Source organism: Vipera ursinii (assembly GCF_947247035.1).
Source record: "Vipera ursinii genome assembly, chromosome: 1".
Lineage (NCBI taxonomy): Eukaryota > Metazoa > Chordata > Lepidosauria > Squamata > Viperidae > Vipera > Vipera ursinii.
The window spans coordinates 9,281,424-9,298,319 of record NC_139512.1 but is presented as its reverse complement, the minus strand read 5'-3'; the positions used below and the strand labels follow the sequence as shown (position 1 = coordinate 9,298,319).

The 16,896-nt window shown below is 41.1% G+C and overlaps 1 protein-coding gene across 6 annotated transcripts; it reads right to left on the bottom strand.

The window, feature by feature from the left end:
• Positions 1-428: 428 nt before the first annotated feature.
• CIRBP (cold inducible RNA binding protein) lies at positions 429-5,805 on the bottom strand. Of its 6 annotated transcripts, XM_083348623.1 has the most exons (9): positions 5,652-5,805; positions 4,565-4,672; positions 4,276-4,382; positions 3,689-3,827; positions 3,517-3,601; positions 3,337-3,404; positions 1,451-2,897; positions 760-852; positions 429-560 (listed from the first exon to the last, which is right to left on the bottom strand). In XM_083348623.1, the coding sequence occupies exons 2-7, from the start codon at positions 4,665-4,667 to the stop codon at positions 2,881-2,883; spliced, it is 519 nt and encodes a 172-aa protein (XP_083204749.1). In that variant the 5' UTR covers positions 4,668-4,672; positions 5,652-5,805; the 3' UTR covers positions 429-560; positions 760-852; positions 1,451-2,880. The 6 variants fall into 6 exon arrangements, with proteins under 6 accessions (XP_083204749.1, XP_083204747.1, XP_083204751.1 ...); XM_083348621.1 differs by having other exon boundaries at positions 760-2,897; XM_083348625.1 differs by lacking the exon at positions 1,451-2,897.
• Positions 5,806-16,896: the final 11,091 nt, after the last annotated feature.

Here is a 16,896-nt window from a genome sequence, read left to right as displayed (position 1 = left end):
TTCGACCTGCCAAACTGCCGACCTTCAGATCGACAAGCTCAGCGTCCTAACCTTGTTAAACTAGAGGGAAAAGTTGTTTTATTACTGTAAAATGGGCTACTAACTGCAGCATGCTGTCTGTTCGGAAGATTGTCAACTCTAAGGAAAGGGCACTTGCAGGACTTGTTTGCTCTCCCCAATCAATGAATGGGTAGGAAAAATATGTTCCATTTCTATTCAGTAGCAAATATTTGGTTTTTAAAGCCACCCTTCTAAATAATTCAGTGACAAACATGTTCCTATTTCTCCCACAACCACCCTAGGTGGCGAGGTGGATTGGACTGAAGAAATGAGTTACCCATCTAGCTTTCATGGAAGGCGGCAGAGAATTATTTCCTCAAATGTTATCCTCACAATTACTATTTTAAGGTATACACATTCACACTACCCATCTTTAGCCCTATTGTTTTATTAAGTTTTGTACATGTCCTCTTGGGTCATTCAGAGCATTCCAATTCACAATCCTGTTTTCCTTCAGAATTGCCATGATCCTGGTCGATCCTCTTCCAAGAAACATGCAGCTGAAAGATTTGAGCAAAAAAGAAAGTATTAAAATCTGATTCTAACGTCATTGTTAAAAATTCAATGAATTTTGCTTTGGAACTGAAATTTAGGGAGGGCTTTCTTTCCCTTTAAAGGTAGCCAAGTCAGGCAGCCACTTCCCAGAGATTTCTGCCATAGCAACCAAGGAGGCACAGAAACCTCGCAGAGGACCAATACCTGTTTGTGCAAAGCTGATGGTTTCAGTTAAGACTTTGGTCCTCAGCGTTGAAACATCCATTTCCAGCTCAAGCGTCCATTTCTTCCATCAACCTGTCAAGACAAACTTGTGTTACAAAATATTGTATCCACAGAGCAAATGCTACAATTTCTATCCTGCCCACCCTTTCAACAAGACAAGCAGCGTTTTCTACAAAGGGTTTCCACAAAGGTAACACAAAGAGCCCAGCTTGGGCCAACTGTTCCAAGACGCTTCCCTCGGACCGGCCAATGGCACCTGATCCCTCAAAAAGCAGTTAGTCACGGCTGATAATGGCTGCTTAGGAACAGTGTGGGCTATGGGGAAAAAGTTAAAAGGCAAACAAGATGGCAAACATCATTACGGTTACGTGACTTTTAAGTCTTAAGAATCTCCGGAGATGAGCAGAAATCAGCTCCCCATTCTTTCATCTAATCCTACTGGCTGCACTTATGCCCCCTTCTGACCCACAGCAGTTATGCCATAAAAGTCAAAGACTCATTTGTAAGAATTTTAAAAAATTTAAAAAATGCTTTAGCTGAACAAGGTTGGCAGAAAAAAAAATGCAATTCACATAGGTTAAGACTTTCCAAAAAAATAAATTATATATATATATGTATATATATGAGCTCTCAACAGGAGGAAGGATGCGGACATGAGGAAAAGAGTTACCTCGAATTACAGGACTATCCCCACATATGAACTAGCCAAGAGAGCAGCTTTCGTCTCAGAGGTTCTCTCTGTTGGAGGCACAACACTTCTTTTTCGCCAAGGCACTGCAGTTTTCCATATGCTAGCAGAAAATTCTTAGAACTTTAAAGGCAACGACAAAGCTAGCTAAATTAGGTCACAATTATTGGCCTTGGAACACTGTTGGACTAGTGGCAGCTGACCCAGTTAACAAGAGACTCCATGATGGGCTAGCTAAATGTTAGGCTGGTTCTCAACAAGCTCGCTTAATTAGTATGGAGCTATCAGTCTTATTTAACCTAACTTTGCTAACAGCATATTAAATAGCAAATGAGTGAAATTCACTTCTCCTTTCAAAGTTTGAAGTAATTCCAGCCAAAGCTTAGCGACTGCTCTTTAAGGGCAAAATTATTTGTGATGTCCTTCCAGTACACCTTTGTTTTCAATCATTCTCAAACTGCTTGATGTCATTAGGAGGCCTGATAAATTACAGCATTGCTTACATTTTGGTTTCTAAAAAATCTGGGGCCTGATTCTCTCCCTGTTATAGCTTTCCACTTACTACTTTCGTTCCTATCTAACCGTACAGTTTCAGTTCATCCAGACTTGTGTTGTGCAGCAAGATGTAAGATTTCAAGCAGATTTTTTTTCAGATGGACTTTTAATAGGCTTCGTGAAGCCAAAGTAAACTGTACAAGAAATCCTTTTTCACCACTTCAAAGTTACAACAATTGAATTAGGCATACTTTCTTTCAGTAAAAAAAGGACAATAGAAACAAACATTTTTTTCCATGAACCCTTTTTGGGTGGTAAAATCTGCAGTCTCTCTCTGGGTTAAATTTTATGCCATACAAGTTAAAGTCTCTTAATGCAGGCTGAACATACAAACAAAAGTTTTTCTTTAGATATATCAAGGTGGGTTGCCTTTTAAAATTCATACCCAGGCTACAGTACCTTGCTACACTAAAGGTCGATTAAATTTTTAACAAAACGATGCACTTAACAAAAAAGTTCACAGCTTGCTCAGCTTCTACTGAACAATCAAGGTCCTTTCTTGCTCAAAAGAAAAACAGATATGGGGCCCCAAACCTTCCGGGTTGTTTTTTTTTTTAAAAAAACCACACAAAAAAGTAAAACACACATACACGCCTTTGCTCACAAATGAACTAAAATCTTGTGTTTTTTAAAAAAATTAAAACACTCGAGAAAAACCCAGCGCTTTCTTTGAGTCTGAACAGACCATTACATATTAGAAGCTGTCAAGGCTGTGTTATTGACAAGATCAGAATTGCGAGTTTACTACAAAAGTGAGAATACAAAGGAGATGACTACACAAGAACGATTTCAGCGAAGCTCCAAAAATCTTTATAAATACAGCCAATGGAAGGACGATCTTGAGCCAGGAAGGTTTTTTATTCGTTGTGTGTAGCTGAGGACAAGAAGCAGGCAGAGTTGTAAAGGCACTTGAAGCACAGACAAGTTCCAGCAATTTTTCCTCCCCTACTTGTTTGCCAAGCACTTCAAACACTAGCTTGCTATCTCTTGTCCCACCCATTTTGTATTCTTTTTCCTTCTGGCCTTGAGGATTCTGGGTGTTCTTTTCAGCTTCAGAAAACTACTTATAGATGCTTTGCCTTTGGATCCACTAGAGCTACACATGCATTAATGAGGATTTTTTGCTTTTCCGTGGCAAAAGTGCTTAGGGCCTGCCAAAGGAGTGGTGCCTCTCTCATGGGCAGAGAAAGGCTGCCAGCAAAAGCTCCAAGCAAACCTTACAAGTATTTCCAAGGTTGTCACTGCAAGATCAAGAGTAGCTCCACACATTCCCATGTCAGCACATCCGCCTTCCCTCATGATTTAAGACTTACCGTAACTGTCATAACTGTCTCTATAGGACCCTCCGGAAGGCCTGTCTCCATAGCTTCCTTGACTTCTGCTAAAATAGACAGAAGGCAACAGGTTCAACTAAGCATATCAATTAACTACAAAGCACACAGGATTCCACATTACATTGCATCTCACTTCTCAGGTGTCTTGCTTGCACATACCTGCTTCCATAATAGTCTCTAGATCCACTGTATCCCCCACTTCTAGATTCAAATCTGCTGCCCCCATAACCTCTGTCTCCAGTACCTGGAAGAGAGAACAATGCAAATGTTGAAATAAATTCAACCACCTCTATAAACAGATGCTACAAATTACTGGAGAACGGAAACTCACCTCTGGAGAATCCACGACCTCTACCTCGGCCTCCACGGAAAAAGCCTCTGCCTCCAGCTGATCCCCCTCTATATCCACGAGACCGGTTTTCAGAGGACTTGCCTGCTTGATCAACTCTGATCTGGCGGCCATCAACAGACTAAAAAAAAATTAAACTTCAAATTAACAATGCTTCATACATCCCTTATGCAGAAGGTTTAATAATAATCTTTTACTAATACTAGTCTTGATATCAAATGGCAATGATTATGAATCAGTCATTTACAAAAATTACCTATGTGGTAAACAGGGTTTTATCAATATTAAAAATATGAAACATTATTTTCAACAGGCTGACCTGGACCGATGGAAGGAAGGTTTCTTAATTTTGTTTTATTGTTTTTAATTGGACTATTTATGGGATAATTTAATACCTTTTAATGTTTGTATTTTGTATTTTTATCATTGTTAGCCGCCCTGAGTCCTTTGGGAGATAGGGCGGCATACAAATCCCATAAATAAATTAACTAATCACAAAGTCTATGGATCTGTTCATCAAACAGCATGTTATCTCCCTTGCTTGCTAAAAGCGAGTAAGAATTCCTCACCTTCCCATTCATGGCCATCATCGCATCTTTTGCATCATCAATGTTCTCAAAAGTTACAAAGCCAAACCCTCTGGATCTCTGGGTTTCTCTGTCTTTTACAACAACAACTATAGGGAAGAGAAGATGGTGTAATTAAAGTGTGTTAATTTTATTTCCATAAAAATTCCATGTGGCAAATACCACTATGAAAACAAAATTTCTGTAGGGACTCTTGTATTCTCAAAAGAAAAACCATCTGCTATAAACTTCCAGTAGTATAAATAAGAAGAGATTGGGGCTTTTTTTTTACCTTCAGATATCTGTCCATATTTAGAAAAAACTTGCTCAAGTGATTGTTCATTGGTGTCAAAACTGAGTCCACCAACAAATAATTTTCCCTCATCAGATGCCATTTTTTCTGTAAAAGAAATCAAAGTCAATCTTAGTATTCACCAAGGGACAGACATACCAAAAGCATATTGCTTTGAAATCAAAGCCCAGTAAACAAGTGTTTCATTTTCGGTTAAATCAAAGATTCAAGTACAATTTTGCTCAGATTCATACAAAAATAATTCCTATTATCTTCAGCAACTGAATGATTTGTATTTAAATCGTGGATAAGCAAATAAAAAATATATAAATGTTCTGTGTAAAATGAGAGGCAAGCTACACCATGTATTTTTTTATTCGTTTTCCTTGTTTTGGCCCTTTTTAAAGCAACACGTAGTTCTGTAGCTATAAGCACATTTTAAGTTTACTTGAGGTACTCGTATGATCGATTTATTAAAAAATTGCAATGCACTAACGTGTCAAAAATATTAAAACTTGGGGAAATGAAGCTATTTGTCCTTAAATAAAATTGGCGATCGATACAGGCTACACATACAAATGTTAATATATTGAAATATTCCATGTGAAAGCTGCAATAACGGAGAGCGTTTAGTCATGCGTCATATATATTGTACAGAAAAATAAAAATAGGTATCCTACAGTTATCATTTCCGCGCATGCGCGCCGGGAACCAGCTACTCCAGAAGAGGGCGCGCGGTAATTGAAGCGCATGCGCAGACAAAATAGATCGTTCCTCCCCGGGCCGCTGTTCCGCGCATGCGCTTTCGTTATCCATCATTCTTCCTTTCAGGCGCCATTTTGAGGTTTGTCCGAAAAGCCGGTTGGAAACCATTTTGTCTTTTCCGCAGTTCACATCTAACTCGCTACCAGCTAAGAAAAAAAAATCTCGCACTTAAATAACCTATATTTTACATTTACCGTATGTTGACCGCCTGCCCCCTCATATTAATTAACATTTGTTTTCCAACTTCCTTCATTTCGCGCCTATTTACATCATTCTTCTCGTACACTTTTCCTTTATGACCACCACGCGCGACCCCCCTTACCGGTGTAGTTTAGCGGCGGTACAGTTCAAAGTATAACCCTCGAAGTCCCAACGCGAACTACGGGGCGGTTTGCGCGCGCTTCCGCTTATATACCTTCTATGAGGACCGCCTACTTTATGAATATGCAGATCAATTCGTTTTGTAAAATGGCCTCAACTCTTCACTCCGCAAGCTCCGGAGGCTTGAGGTAATCAGAATGAAAGCTTCCCATTGGTTAGCTTCTAATTAAATATTCATAACGGAAAAAAAGAGGTGGGGTAGTGAAAGTCACTGCGAGGAAAAAAGCCCCCCACTTCTGTTCGCTGTCACGTGAACCCATGAGTGACAAAAAGAAAGACGTGATTGGGTGAACGAAGACCAGCGCGATAGGTTGGTAAGGGCAACAAGCCGCCCCTATTCGCCTCTCGCAAGCTGATTGGTTAACAACTTCTTCCCCAACAGCCTCAGTAGATGGTCCTGGTCGCCGGGAGAAAAGTGGGCGTGGCACCAGCGACCTACTTTCCCGCCCTTGTCAGCAATGCGGCGCCGCTTTGCCGCAGCAGACAAAGAGAACTGCTTCGACTGGGGTGGGGGAGGGGAAAGGCGGGAGTCGAGCGCCATCTTGGAGGAGGTTCGCGGCCCTCAATACCGCAGTCCATAGTGTGAAGACACCTCGCCAACCTACACGAAACAATAAAAAAATAGCCGTTATAAACCGCTAAAATGCCCCTAAAGCATTTTATGGTGGGGGAGGGAGGACAATCCCTTCAATTCATGTGTCGAAAGCATTTTATAGCCGTTGTGGTGGCAGCCAGATTTGCAAACCAAAACCAGTGGTGGGATTCAAATATGTGAACAACTGGTTCTCTGTGTGGATGCCGCTTCTGGAAGTCCATTATGGGCCTGGGCAACAAAAAATTAGCTACCGGTTCTGCTGAACTGGTGCAAACTGGCTGAATTCCACCGTGACCAAAGCCAATAGCCGAATTCAAAGCACTCATATGGCTTGTTTTAGCTTAATATACCACCTGTGAGCCCATCCCAGCTGGCCACTAATCTTGTAGCTCTGTTAATTGGCCTACAATGATGGCTTGCTAGCTGTTGCAGCTGCCAAAAAAGCTGATGCAAACCTAAACTGCATTAACAGGAATAGTGTCAAGTTCTCTTGGAGTATTAGTATCACCATATACTGCTTTAATAAGACCACACTTGGAATACTGTGTCCAGTTCTGGTCACCACAATATAAAAAAAGATGTTGAGACTCAAGTGCCAGGAAAAGCAACAAAGATGATTAGGGGTCTGAAAGCTTAATGTTATGATGAATGGCTGAGAGAACTAGGTATGTTTGACAAAGAGGACTAGGGGTGACATGATAACAGTCTTGGTCAACCCATTCTCCAAAGCACAGGAGAAACAGGTGGAAGATCATTAGAGATCTAATCTAGCATCCCAAAGGTGCATTTTCACGGGGCAACTGGACTTTCTTGTTTTTCTTTGAAGACCGTTTCGCTTCTCATCCAAGAAGCTTCTTCAGCTCTGAAGAAAGTCCAGTTGCCTTGTGAAAAAAGCACCTTTGGGATAACTGACCTGGATGACTGAGAATCTCCATAGACATCCAGTCTAGAACTAAGGAAAAAGTTTTTGACAGTGAGAACAATTGGTGGAATGGCTTGCCAATAGTTGTGGATACTCCAACACTGGAGGTTTTGCAGAAGAGATTGGACAGCCATTTGTCTGAAATGGTATAAGGTTTCCTGCCTGAGCTGGAGGGTTGGGCTAGAAGACCTCTAAGGTCCCTTCCAACTAACAACTGTGTTATTCAGTTCAAGCCATGATAGCATCAGGTGTCTTAGGATGTCATTATGTATATGAGGCATATTTAATGTGCATGGGGACATCACACATATGAAGTCATTCCTTTCCCTCCCATGAAAGCCCAGAGTTGGAAACCATGGTTTTCTTTTGAGCAAAAGCCATTTTCTTCCATTCTGATTAAGGCACAAAAACTATTCTTGCAGACAATAGGGTGATCTTCTGAAGTCCTTGAGTACTGCCAGTGCTATATTGATTTATTAGATTTTTATCCCAAATTTATTACACGTATAAATAACTCAAGGCAGCAAATATACCTAATGTTCTTTCCTCTTATTTTCCTCACAACAACCTTTAGAGGTGAATTCTGATGAGCAAGGAGATGATGCAACATATTTTAAAGGTGTCCCTCTTTTTTCCACATCTAATCAACGTCTACTGATGGATGTTGTTTGTGTCATGAGGCGTCTGATATCACCTGTCCCCCTTTGTGCTGTGGTCCAAAACATTTCTTTAAACAGCTCATTAAGTTAAAGGGTGCACCAAGAATACCTTTGCACTCTCTGGCTGAAGTCCATATGTCTTAAAGTTGCCAAGGCTGAGGAACAGACTCTAGAAGCTCTTTTCCTAGGCTAGATTACACAGCAGCTGGCCCTATACGAGTCCAATAAAAATCTGGGCTAAAGTTTCCAAACTACAGTGGCAAATGAGTAGAAAAGCTATTGTGTTCCAAATAGCCTCTTCTCTGTTCTTTAGGAACCCTACTCTTTGATCTAGCAAATTAACAGTTATATGTGCATTTATAAGAATCCAGCAGCATTAAATATGCCTGAGCCCTAGAAGTATATCTATTTGATTCTGTCTATAATATTCACCTGAACCTCCAAGAAACTGGAACATCAGCAGTCCAAATAACCCTATAATACAGGTAGTCCTCGACTTACAACAGTTTGTTTACTGACTGTTCAAATTACAACGGCACTGAAAAAAGTGACTTAAGACGATCTTTCACGCTTATGACCATTGCAGCATGCCCATGGTCATGTGATTTACATTTGGATGCTTGAAAACTGGTTCATATTTATGATGGTTGCAGTATCCCAGGGTCATGAGGTCCCCTTTTGTGACCTTCTGACAAACAAAGCCAATGGGGAAGCCAGATTCACTTAATACCCATGTTAGTAATTTAACAACCGCAGTGATTCACTTAGCAAATGTGGCAAGAAAAGTTGTAAAATGGGGCAAAACTCACTTAACAAATTTCTCACTTAGCAAAATAAATTTTGGGCTCAATTGTGGTCATACCTCAAGGACTACCTATATTTATTTATTCAATTTATATACCCACTTATCTCGTTCTAACAACTCCGGGTGGCTAGCAGGTTTAAAAACATTTAAAAACGACATAACAACAAAGGGAGCAGTGTGTTATATATATAATAATATGTTATTTTCATTTATAGTACAGATTTTTCTAGCCCCAAATGGAGAGGTTTTTAGACTCCCTATATACCCGCTTCCCACAATATATTAAACCCTCTATTTCTGCTAAAAAGGCCCAGTGAGTCTGCATTACATTTCATGTGACACTGAAAACTACAAAGAGTTTGGCCTGTTTTAGCTCAACCCAGCCAGTGTTCTGGGAATCTTAAGCAATCCTCTGGATTATAGTATCAGTTCTTTGAGAAAAAAATAAATCCCTTTTTTTTCAGGTAAATAGGATACAATGGCTAGGGAGCCAAGTCAGCAAGCCCAGTTCCAAGCATCCTGGAAATTGTCTTTCAGCAGCATCTGGAGCGGCAAAGCTGCTGCAATTTTGCTTCCAAAGGTAAACATTCTTCTCTTTCTACTTCTGAACAAAAAGCTAATTTAAATGGAAGATGGGAATCTGCATTAAAAAAAGCTGCCCATTGTCCATTTGAAGTTAACGTTTTCTCTTCCATCTCTGTCTCTATAAAAACTGGGGTAAAATGGCTAATGGGAGAAAGAGGGGGGGGTAGCCTTTTAAAGGGCCCCTTTCCTTTCTGCTCTGCATAAATTAATGTAAAGACATAATTGGCACTGTGCAAAAGGAGGAGAAGGGAAAGATAAGCCGACCAGGGACGGGGAACAGAACGGTCAAATGCGGTTTCAAAGGGACAAAAAGATGCCTCGGGCTGCCTTCTCTCTCTGATTGAGCAAATCCGTCTGGCCTTCCCTTCCAGGAAATCTGGGTGACGCTGGATTCCAGGATTCCAAGGATTAGGGGCTTCCCACATGACCACCCAGCCAGCTGGCATATGAAGGAGGAGGGAAGGAGCAGAGCCTTGGCGCCAGCACCTGGTCTGGTATGGAAATGCAAGGGAGGCTCCTGAAAGGTGAACACCGCTTTTTGCAGCATGTTTTCTGCCAATTTTGAAAAGAAAAAAAAAGTTTTAATTAGGACTGCCATCCAGGCATAGTTAAATGCTAATTTTACAGACTTCTACTTCCTCCTGCTGCCCCCTCTTTCACACGCCAGAGTTTAGTTTTCCCCCTGTAAGGTTTTACACTTAGCCTCACAATTGCCCCAGCATTACTCAGGAATTTAAAAGAGCCAAAAGAAACTCCTGAGCTTTTTTGATCAAAGTAGAGTTGGGTGGCCACATCATGGCTGGTAGAGAGATGAAGGCAACAACCAGGAAAGATGTCTTCCACCTTTTGTATTCCTTTCCAGAACAAAGAGATCTGGTCTTGGTATTAGGAACCAAAAGGTACAGAAAAATAATTCCTAGATGATGACTCATACACAACAACCCAGGCTCCACCATAACTCCTTTTCCCTCTCCCCTCCCCATGCTCTTTTCATGTAAGCAATCCCCTGTACCCTAAAGCATGAAACATTTGCTTTTATATAACTAATTTCCCAATATAAAGCACCTACAAAGCTGCTTGCACATAAACAAAGATGATTACATAGTATCACTACTAATATCAATATAACTAACATCAACCTTAAGCATAATAAAATCCCTTCACCCCAAAAATATATTTGTATTGAAGCAGTAAAAACAAGCTACATTTTATTTGTCTAGCGCACGGGTTGGCAACCCGCGGCTCCGGAGCCGCATGTGGCTCTTTGAGCCGTCTCCTGCACCTCCCAGTCACCCGGTGCGCGCGCACCACTCCGAACGGGAGGAGGTGCGCGTGCACCACTCCAAAGGTTTGGAGAGCTGCGCGTGCACCTCTCTCGCACCTCCGCCCGAACACCCGTTTGGAGACCTGCTGGTGTTCGGGCGGAGGTGAAGTTTGGAGACCTGCTAGTGCCAGTTTAGAAAGTTGCTGCGGGCCGCGGCAGCTTTCTAAACCGGCACCAGCAGGTCTCCAAACCGCTGTTCGGGCGGAGCTGCATGCGCACCTCTCCAAAGGTTTGGAGAGGTGCGTGCGCACCTCCGCCCAAACACCCGTGTCGAGACCTGCTGGTGTTCGGGCGGAGGTGCGGTTTGGAGACCTGCTGGTGCCGGTTCTAAACCGGCACCAGCAGGTATCCAAACGGGTGTTCGGGCAGCAGTTTGGAGGTCCTGGGGGTGGCTCCAGCGACGCCCGGGCTGAAGGCGGCACTGCAACCCAGCGCCCGTCACCACAGAGACCCGTCGCCACTGGCGTGCAGGTGCGTCCACATAAAAAGTGGAACTGCGCACGTGTATCCACGCACGCGCATGCGCAAAACATGTTTTGCGCATGCACAAAACATTTTTATGCAAATGCACGTGCGTGGATGCATGCGCGCGGCTCCCACTTTTTTTATGTGTGATGGAACCGGTTCTCAATGGCTCTTTTGCTTTTTCATGTTGCCGAACCCTGGTCTAGCGCCACAGCCCTGCTCTCAGTTAGATGATTTAAACTGTAGGACTGTACAACATGCTCAGTCCATTTGTATTTATTTAATCAGGGTTAGTAAACAGATTTTGCACTGCTAACGCATCAGGCAGAACCTTGGCAAGACAATATGGTGGGGGAGAGAAGAAAAATTTAAACACATGATCTCGGCAGAGAGGAAGCCATGATAAGACACTTAAATTCAGAGTAAGATTAGGGTATAAGATGCTAACAAGATTGCATCTGTTGTTTTCCAAGCATAGTGTGTCTTGCACTTGTAGATGCCACATTGTTTGCACAACACAAAAAGAACAAGTTTTTTTTAAAAATGCAAATAATCACAATCAAATGTTGTGTTTTAATTATTTATTTCCTGTTTTGGTGCACAGGTGGCTAAGAATCTATGGGTACCAAACAGTTTTCTAAAACTCATTTTATGATCCAGATAGTAAAACAAAGTGCTACAGGTAATCCTCAACTGATGATAATTCGTTTAGTGACCATTCAAAGTTACAGCATCACTGAAAAAAGTGACATATGATCGTTTTCACACTTATGACTGTTGCAGCATCCCCAGGGTCATGTGATGAAAACTCAGGTGCTTGGCAACTTACTCATATATTTGACGGTTGCAGCATCCCAGGGTCATGTGATCACCTTTTGTGACCTTCTGCAAGCAAAGTCAATGGGGAAGCTAGATTCATTTAGCAACCGTGTTATCAACTTAATAACTGCAATTATTTACTTAACAACTAGGGCAAGAAAGGTCGTAAAATGGGACAAAATTCACTTAACAACCGTCTCGCTTAGCAACAGAAATTTGGGGCTCAATTATGGTCGTAAGTCAAGGACTACCTGTATTAGGTTTTCTGACCACAAATAAATAATATCTCAGACTAAACCCCATCTAAATACATTAATTTTTAGCAAATAAAGAATTGACATGAGTTTTATTGGTAGATATTCACATAATTCTGGGAACACCTTTATATACCAGAACCAAAATATGGGGGCATCTGTCATTTATATACTACTAAAACTCTCGTTGTTTAGTAGTAACCTTTAACTGAGCAAAAAGGTGCATTGTAGGGCATTTTTTTTTCAACCAAAGTACCTCAAATTGGCTAATTTACAGAATCTGTCCAAAATCCAGGGACCGTGACTCCCATGGAATTGAAATTTGGCACATTTTATAAAATATTTTATGACATAAAAATAATCATAGAGCATTTTATAACATACAAAGTGTCATAAAATATTTCCTGTGACCAACTGTTGATGTTTATGCTATTCAGTTCAAGATGGACTATTTGCAAGGCAGAGATACATCTTTGAATATCTCCTTGAATTTTTAAGAACTTTTCAAATAAACTTTTCAAAACTTTCAAGCTTTGTCTTTTTGAAGGTATTGAAGAATCTGGTAAGGAAATTTCTCTGAAACAACAGGTCATTCAGTTACATTTCTAAAAGCACTGGATGGTGGTACATTATGCTTATTTATCATGATGCCTGTTTTAATAATAATAATAAATAATAATAATAATAATAATAATAATAATAATAATAATAATAATAAGAAGAAGAAGAAGAAGAAGAAGACTGGATAGTGGACGTGGCAGTGCCTGGAGACAGCAGAATAGAGGAGAAAGAACTGGAGAAGATAACAAAATACAAAGACCTACAAATAGAAATAGAAAGACTGTGGCAAAGGCAAGCAAGGGTAGTACCAATAGTAATAGGCGCCTTGGGTGCAATCCCAAAACAACTGGAGCACCACTTGAACACCATCATCGGCATTGACAAATTCGCCATTAGTCAATTGCAAAAGGCGGCCTTACTAGGAACTGCTTCCATCCTGCGACAATATCTGTAATACCATCAAACATCCACATCTGCCTATCCCAGATGTCCTTGGTAAGGACTCGATAGGTAGACAAAAATGCCAAATCCAGTCTGAACATCTGGCTGACTGTGCGATAATCAACAACGAACAACAACAACAACAAGAACAATAATAATAATAATAATAATAATAATAATAATAATAATAATAATAATAATAATAATAATAAAGTTGGAAGTGACCTTGGAGGTCATCTAGTCCAACCCCCTGCTCAGGCAGGAAACCCTATACCATTTCGGACAAATGGCTGTCCAGTCTCTTAAAAACTTCCAGTGTTGGAGCATTCACCACCTCTGGAGGCAGGTTGTTCCACTGGTTAATTGTTCTAGCTGTCAGGAAGTTTCTCCTTAGTTCCAGGTTGCTTCTCTCCTTGATTAGTTTCCATCCGTTGCTTCTTGTCCTGCTTTCAGGCACTTTGGAGAATAGGTCGACTCCCTCTTCTTTGTGGCAGCCCCTGAGATATTGGAACACTGCTATCATGTCACCTCTCACCCTTCTCTTCATTAAACTAGACATACCCAATTCCAGCAGCCGTTCCTTATATGTTTTAGCCTCCAGTTCCCCAATCATCTTTGTTGCTCTTCTCTGCACTCTTTCTAGACTCTAGCCACACTTGTATACATACCGGTAATTATTCAAGCTATTCCCTTTCAGGGTAAGTACCATTTTACAGAGCACAGACAAGTAAAAATAAGCCCAATAAATGAAGGCATTACTGCTATCCATCTTTCCTCTCCTTTTCTCTTTTCCCCTTTGCTTTCATCTCAACTTCTCAAGGAAACTGGGTTTTCACATAATGGGTCCAAACTATGATAATCTGAGCCTGATCATTTGTGCCTCAAGTGAGAACTCAGCTTGATTTGTTCTAGGATTCAGGTGTTTGTTGTCTTGGTATGCTCAGAAATTTTCTTCATCAGATTTCAAAAAGCATCAATACTCTTCTTTGAAGTCCAACTTTTATTGAAACAGAAAAAAAATCACTGTAGGCAATTATTTTCAGTTTTCAGTAAAACTGGCTCATAGCAAACCATTAGTTTGCTTAACAACTGTGGTTTTGCTTAACGACTGCGTACAACCGCTTATGAATGAATGCATGCTGGTTGCCTAGTGCCTGAATTGCAATGATCCTGGATACAGGTTGTAAGTCCCTTTTTCCAAAGCTGTTGTAATTTCAAATGGTCATTAAATGAACGGTTGTAAGTCAAGGACTACCTAGAGCAGGGGTGTCAAACTGCCAGCCCGCGGGCCGGGACGTGTCATGCGGAAGCCACACCCACCCCATTGCCGACAATGGCAAAACCGTTCCGATAAGTTGCGCCATGTCACGTGACATCGCGAGTTTGACATGTCTGACCTAGAGTAAACACAATGATCCTCTGACTGAAAATATCCAATTCCAATCCATTTCCATTTGCTGACGGCTAAGATGCTAATGTGTCATTAATTCATTTCATCTTTCTTTGTGTTCGTGTGCCATAGTCCCACTATATTTCAGCCTTTGCAGCTTCAGATATTTTTTTTATCCTCCACGGAAACATCAGCAACTAGACATCCCAGAGCGTCTCATCTAGCAGTGTCACCAACACCACCATTACACTAAAAGATCCTCAATTCCTCTTCAAGAGCATGTTGTTTGTTTTAAGCGTCTCCATCAACAGCATTTCGTGGTCTTCTGCTTCTCCTTGAGGCTTGTTCAATCTTTTTTTTACATATTTGTTTTGCAATTCAGTCCTCACTGATTCTTTCTACCCCAGCAGTCCCCAAACTTTCTGGCTTGGCAGACCAGCAGAGGTAGCGGTGGGGAGAGGGGGAATAGTTTTGTGTGCACATGTGTGCCTCTTTCACAAATGCAGCTTTGTATGGGGGTGCACACGCATGCCCATCTACCACTTCCACGACCCAGTTCCAAACGGGCTACAACCTGTCACAGAGGGGTGGGGGGTGGGGATCCCTGCACTACATGACTGAATGTATTCTCAACTTCCTTCAAATTACTTCTTATATATTGATCACTCACTTTTTTTAACATATTCCTTCCATCCCATTCAACTTTGTTTAATAATAATAATAAAGTTGGAAGGGACCTTGAAGGTCATCTAGTCCAACCCCCTGCTCAGGCAGGAAACCCTATACCATTTCAGACAAATGACTCTCCAGTCTCTTCTTAAAGACTTCCAGTGTTAGAGCATTCACAGCTTCTAATTGTTCTAAGAGTCAGGAAATTTCTCCTTAGTTTTAGGTTGCTTCTCTCTTCGATTAGTTTCCATCTGTTGCTTCTTATCCTGCCTTCAGGTGCTTTGGGGGAAAGCTTGACTCCCTCTTCTTTGGGGCAGCCCCTCAGATACTGGAAGACTGCTATCGGGTTCCCCCTTGTCCTTCTCTTCATTAAACTAGACATACCCAATTCCAGCAGCCGTTCCTTATATGTTTTAGCCTCCAGTCCCCTAATCATCTTTGTTGCTCTTCTCTGGACTTTTTCTAGAGTCTCAACATCTTTTTTACATCGTGGTGACCAAAACTGGATGCAGTATTCCAGGTGTGGCCTTCCCAAGGCGTTGTAAAGTGGTATTAACACTTCACATGATCTTGATTCTATCCCTCTGTTAATGCAGCCTAGCACTGTGTTGGCCTTTTTGGCAGCTGCAGCACACGGCTGGCTCCTATTTAAGTGATTGTCTAGTAGGACTCCGAGATCCCTCTCACAGTTGCTACTATTGAGCCAGGTACCACGTATACTATACCTCCGCATTTGTTTTTTCCTGCCTAAATGTAGAACCTTACTTTTGTCACCACTGAATTTCATTTTGTTAGATAGCACCCAGTGTTCGAGTCTGTCCAGATCCTCCTGTATCTTAAGCCTATCTTCTGGAGTGTTGGCTATTTTTAACTTGGGCATTAATTTAATTATTTTTTAATGTTTGTATTGGTGTTTATATTTATGCCCTGTGAACCGCCCTGAGTCCCTTTGGGAGAAGGGCGGTATAAAAATCTCAATAAATTAAAAATTAAATTAAATTAAATTCCTGCCAGCTTAGTGTTGTTTGCAAATTTGATGAGTTCCCCATCTATCCCCTCGTCCAAATAGTTGATGAAGATGTTGAAGAGCACTGGGCCCCGAACAGAGCTCTCACCTTCCTAGTGTCAGGTTCATGTCAATAATCCTCAACTTATGACCACAGTTGGAACCAGAACTTCTGCTGCTAAGCAAAACAGTTGTTAAATGAGTTGCGCCAGATTTTATGAGCTTTTTTGCAATGGTTGTCAAGTGAGTCACTGCAGTTAAGTGAACCGTGTGATTGTTAAGCGAATCCAGCTCCCCTCATTGATTTGCTGATCAGAAATTGCCTGGAACGATCACAAGTAATGATTACATGACCCAAAGATGCTGCAACTGTTGTAGATACATGTTCCCTGCCAAGCATCCAAATTTTGATCATGGGAATGGTGTGACAGTCATAAGTGGTTTACAAATTGGGCATCAAGATTATAGATTGAGAGCATTTGCAGATGACTTGATTGTTACTTTAACTCATCCTACTCAATCGGTTTTAGAATTATTGGATGTCATAATACAATATGGACAAGTTTCTGGATTTAAAGTTAATAAGCAAAAAACTAAAATATTAACAAAAAATATTACTATAAAACAAAGAGAAGCGTTAGAAAAAGCAACAGGATTTGAAATAGTAAAAAAGGTTAATTACTTGGGGTAT

Coding starts and splice junctions, on each gene's coding strand:
- CIRBP (XM_083348621.1), bottom strand. CDS start 4,667: ATGGCATCTGATGAGGGAAAATTATTTGTTGGTGGACTCAGTTTTGAC. Junction 3,828..4,275: donor TGATGGCCATGAATGGGAAG/GTGAGGAATTCT, acceptor ATTTTTTTTTAG/TCTGTTGATGGCCGCCAGAT. Junction 3,405..3,516: donor AGAGACTATTATGGAAGCAG/GTATGTGCAAGC, acceptor TGTCTATTTTAG/CAGAAGTCAAGGAAGCTATG.